Source organism: Terrapene carolina, unplaced genomic scaffold, assembly GCF_002925995.2.
Source record: "Terrapene carolina triunguis isolate 2854851 unplaced genomic scaffold, T_m_triunguis-2.0 Scaffold31673, whole genome shotgun sequence".
Taxonomy (NCBI): Eukaryota; Metazoa; Chordata; order Testudines; family Emydidae; genus Terrapene; species Terrapene triunguis.
The window spans coordinates 1-2905 of NW_020696024.1; the positions used below are offsets into that span (position 1 = coordinate 1).

Below are 2905 nucleotides of genomic sequence, written 5' to 3' on the forward strand. Positions count from 1 at the left end.
GAGGGGCGGTGCTGGCTATGGGGCACTGGGGGGCGCTGGCATTGGAGCAGGGGCTTGGCGCTGGCTATGGGGCACTGGCATTGGGGCAGAGGGACGGTGCTGGCTATGGGGCACTGGGGGGCGCTGGCTATGTGGTACTGGCATTGGGGCAGAGGGGCGGTGTTGGCTATGGGGCACGGGGGGGCCCTGGCATTGGGGGTGGGGGCTCGGTGCTGGCTATGGGGGACTGGCATGGGGCAGAGGGGCGGTGCTGGCTGAGGGGCACTGGCCTGGGGTGGAGCTGGCTATAGGGCACCAGGGAGCACAGTGGCATTGTTCATTGGCTCTGGCTACCTGGCCCTGCCCCCTGCCCCCTCACTCCTTCTTTCCCGGCAGGTATTTGTCAGCAAGGACGTGGCGAAGGACTTTGGTTTCCACTCGGCTCCCGAGGCCGTGAAGGGGCTTCACACCCGTGTGAGACCAGGGTAGGCCTGGGCCACGTGGGGCCAAACTGGGAGGATGAACCTGGCATGGGGGGCCAGGGACTCACTCACTGCCCTGGGCAGAGCGACGTGGCAGCAGGCAGCCTCCAGGCCCTCTTTAGCCCACGCTGGCTGATGCGGGGGGAGCAGGACCCCTCTGCTCCCCCCAGAGGAGGGGGCAGGGCCCAGAGCTGGCGCTGGAGGGTAACAGCTGCTTGGTGGCTGCTGTGAAATGGGTTGGTGGGTTCAGAGCAGTTCCTGTGGGGGGAGCTGGCCCCAAGGGGCAGACGGTGCTCAAGGCTGGCTGCGGGGTCACGCTGAGGGGCTGTCTCCCCAGGGCCACTGTGATCTGCGCCTGGGCCGAGGCAGGGGCTGACGCGCTGGGGCCTGACGGGGAGCTCGTCCACTCAGACGCCTTCCCCCCAGAGACCATCGTGGACACGCTGGGCGCTGGAGACACTTTCAATGCCGCTGTTCTCTTGGCCCTGTCGAGAGGTGAGAGTCGGTGCACTGGGGGGCACACTGGGGGGCCGGGGCAGGCTCGGGCTGACAGGCGGCTTGTTCTCCCATGGCAGGGCAGAGGCTGCAGGAGGCGCTGGCCTTTGGGTGCCAGGTGGCTGGCAGGAAGTGCGGGGTCCATGGGTACGACGGCATCGTGTGAACAGAGCGCCGCCCGCTGGAGGAGACGCCCCCTTTGCACCAGGAGGCTGCAGCTGGTGCTGACTTGCTGGGATTTCCTGGGGCGCAAGGGCTGAGCTGTTGGTGCTGCCCGCTGGGTGCCACGGTGCCTGCTGCCCGGGCACTGTACCAGGCCCTGCGGGTCCCCTCCCTGTCCAGTGTAGTCAATAAACGCTTGGGAACAGCTGCAGCGCTCGCTTTTCTCAGCGCAGTTGCAGTCCGGCCGGCAGGCGAGCTCTGGCTATGGGGCATTGGGGGCACTGGAATTGGGGCGGGGGCTCGGTGCTCCCGAGCTGGGCAGATGCATGGCAGCGTGTGAGCTGTGGGGGAAGCACCCGCCCAGGGCATAGGCAGCCAGAGCCGGAACACAGCCGCTCCTGGGGACAGCAGCCCCTGCTGCCTGGGGTTGGCACTGGGGCTCCTGGAGCCTGTGGCCCTGACCTAGACCGTGCAGCAGGGGCTCCCTATGGCTCCCCGCCTTAGAGGAAGCGCAGCTGGGGGGGAGCTTCAAGGGGGACCCTGCCAAGAGCTGCCTCTCTGCAGAACAGGCTCCTGGAGCCCCTGGCAAGTAGGGTGAGGGGCTGGGGGCCGTCTCAAGGAGGTGGGTGCCTCCGCTCTGCCCTCTGGGCTCCACAGTGCGATGGGCTCCCAGGCCCCAGCCGCCACTCTGACTGGTGGGGGGGGGGGGGGTGCGTGTCCAGCTGTAGGTCCAAGTGCTCCAGGGCCTGGCTCCCAGGGAGCTCTCCTCAGCATGACGCCTCCCAGCCCAGGGGCAGGCAGGGCCAAGTCTGGCCTGAGGGGAACGGGAGGTGGCCACGGAAGCAGAGGGACTGGCCTGGGGCCACGGGGCAAGGAGAGCTCTGGAAGGCCCCCTGGCTGGGCTCACCCATGAGGCAGCGTCCGAGCTGGCCGCATGGGCCTGGCCTCCTGCCCACCTCATGGCAGCCGGCCTTAGTGGGGGGGCTGGACGGTGGCTGGGGGGTGCACGGGGGGCTGTGGTGCCCGTCTCAGGGGCAGGGCAAAGCTCCTGAACCAGTCACTGAAGGGGGGCAGGGCTTAAACCCCGGTACAGCTGATGGAAGCACCCCCCCTTCTCCCGCCCTCCAGCGCGGGGCCGCTGGAGGCAGAGGGCTTGTGCCAGGCCCTGCTGCCAGAGTGGTAGTGATGGCGAGGGCATGGCCCAGGCGGCTGAGGGACAGGCACTCAGCCAGTGCCCAGAGCAGGGACACCTGTCGGCCCACGCAGCTGCTGCCTGCTCAGGGTGGGGCACGGGGGCGATTTCGCAGGATGGGCAGGAGGCACCCTCGGCTGGGTGAGCCCTGCTGGCCAGGCAAACTCCTTTCCCTCTTCCCCCCACCCCCACGGCTCCGGGGGGCAGCGCAGTGCAGCCAGCGAGGGGGCCACCAGCTCAGTGTATATTTTTCTATTTCAAAATGTAAGTTACATGATGGATTGCACATGTCCCGGTGCCCCCCCAGCCCCCTCGGTCCAGCCAGACAGCTTCTGGCAGGGACAGGTCAGAGCTGGCGAGGGTAACCCTGCTTTGATGCTGTGCCTGCAGCGCCTGGGGCGGCCCCTGGGCCCCCCAGCCCAGGGAGGGGTCAGGTACCTGCCTCTCCACAGCCCCTTGTCCCGAGGGGCGTCTCACACGCTCCTCACAGGAATCGCCCCCCACAGGATGGGCTCGGCAGGGGCTGAGCCCAGCTGCTTTCCCCAGGGCTGGGGAGGGAGGCAGCCCCCTGCTCCCCCTCCCCTCCCCTCCCCTC

The 2905-nt window shown here is 68.4% G+C and overlaps 1 protein-coding gene across 1 annotated transcript; it reads left to right on the forward strand.

Annotated features, from left to right (window-relative positions):
- Positions 1–298: 298 nt before the first annotated feature.
- Positions 299–1228, forward strand: LOC112122739 (ketohexokinase-like; the record flags this gene model as incomplete). The annotated part of the gene is made up of 3 exons (XM_024221461.3): positions 299–464; positions 799–956; positions 1037–1228. Coding segments are annotated over 3 exons (410 nt in total), but the record flags the coding sequence as incomplete, so codon positions are not given.
- Positions 1229–2905: the final 1677 nt, after the last annotated feature.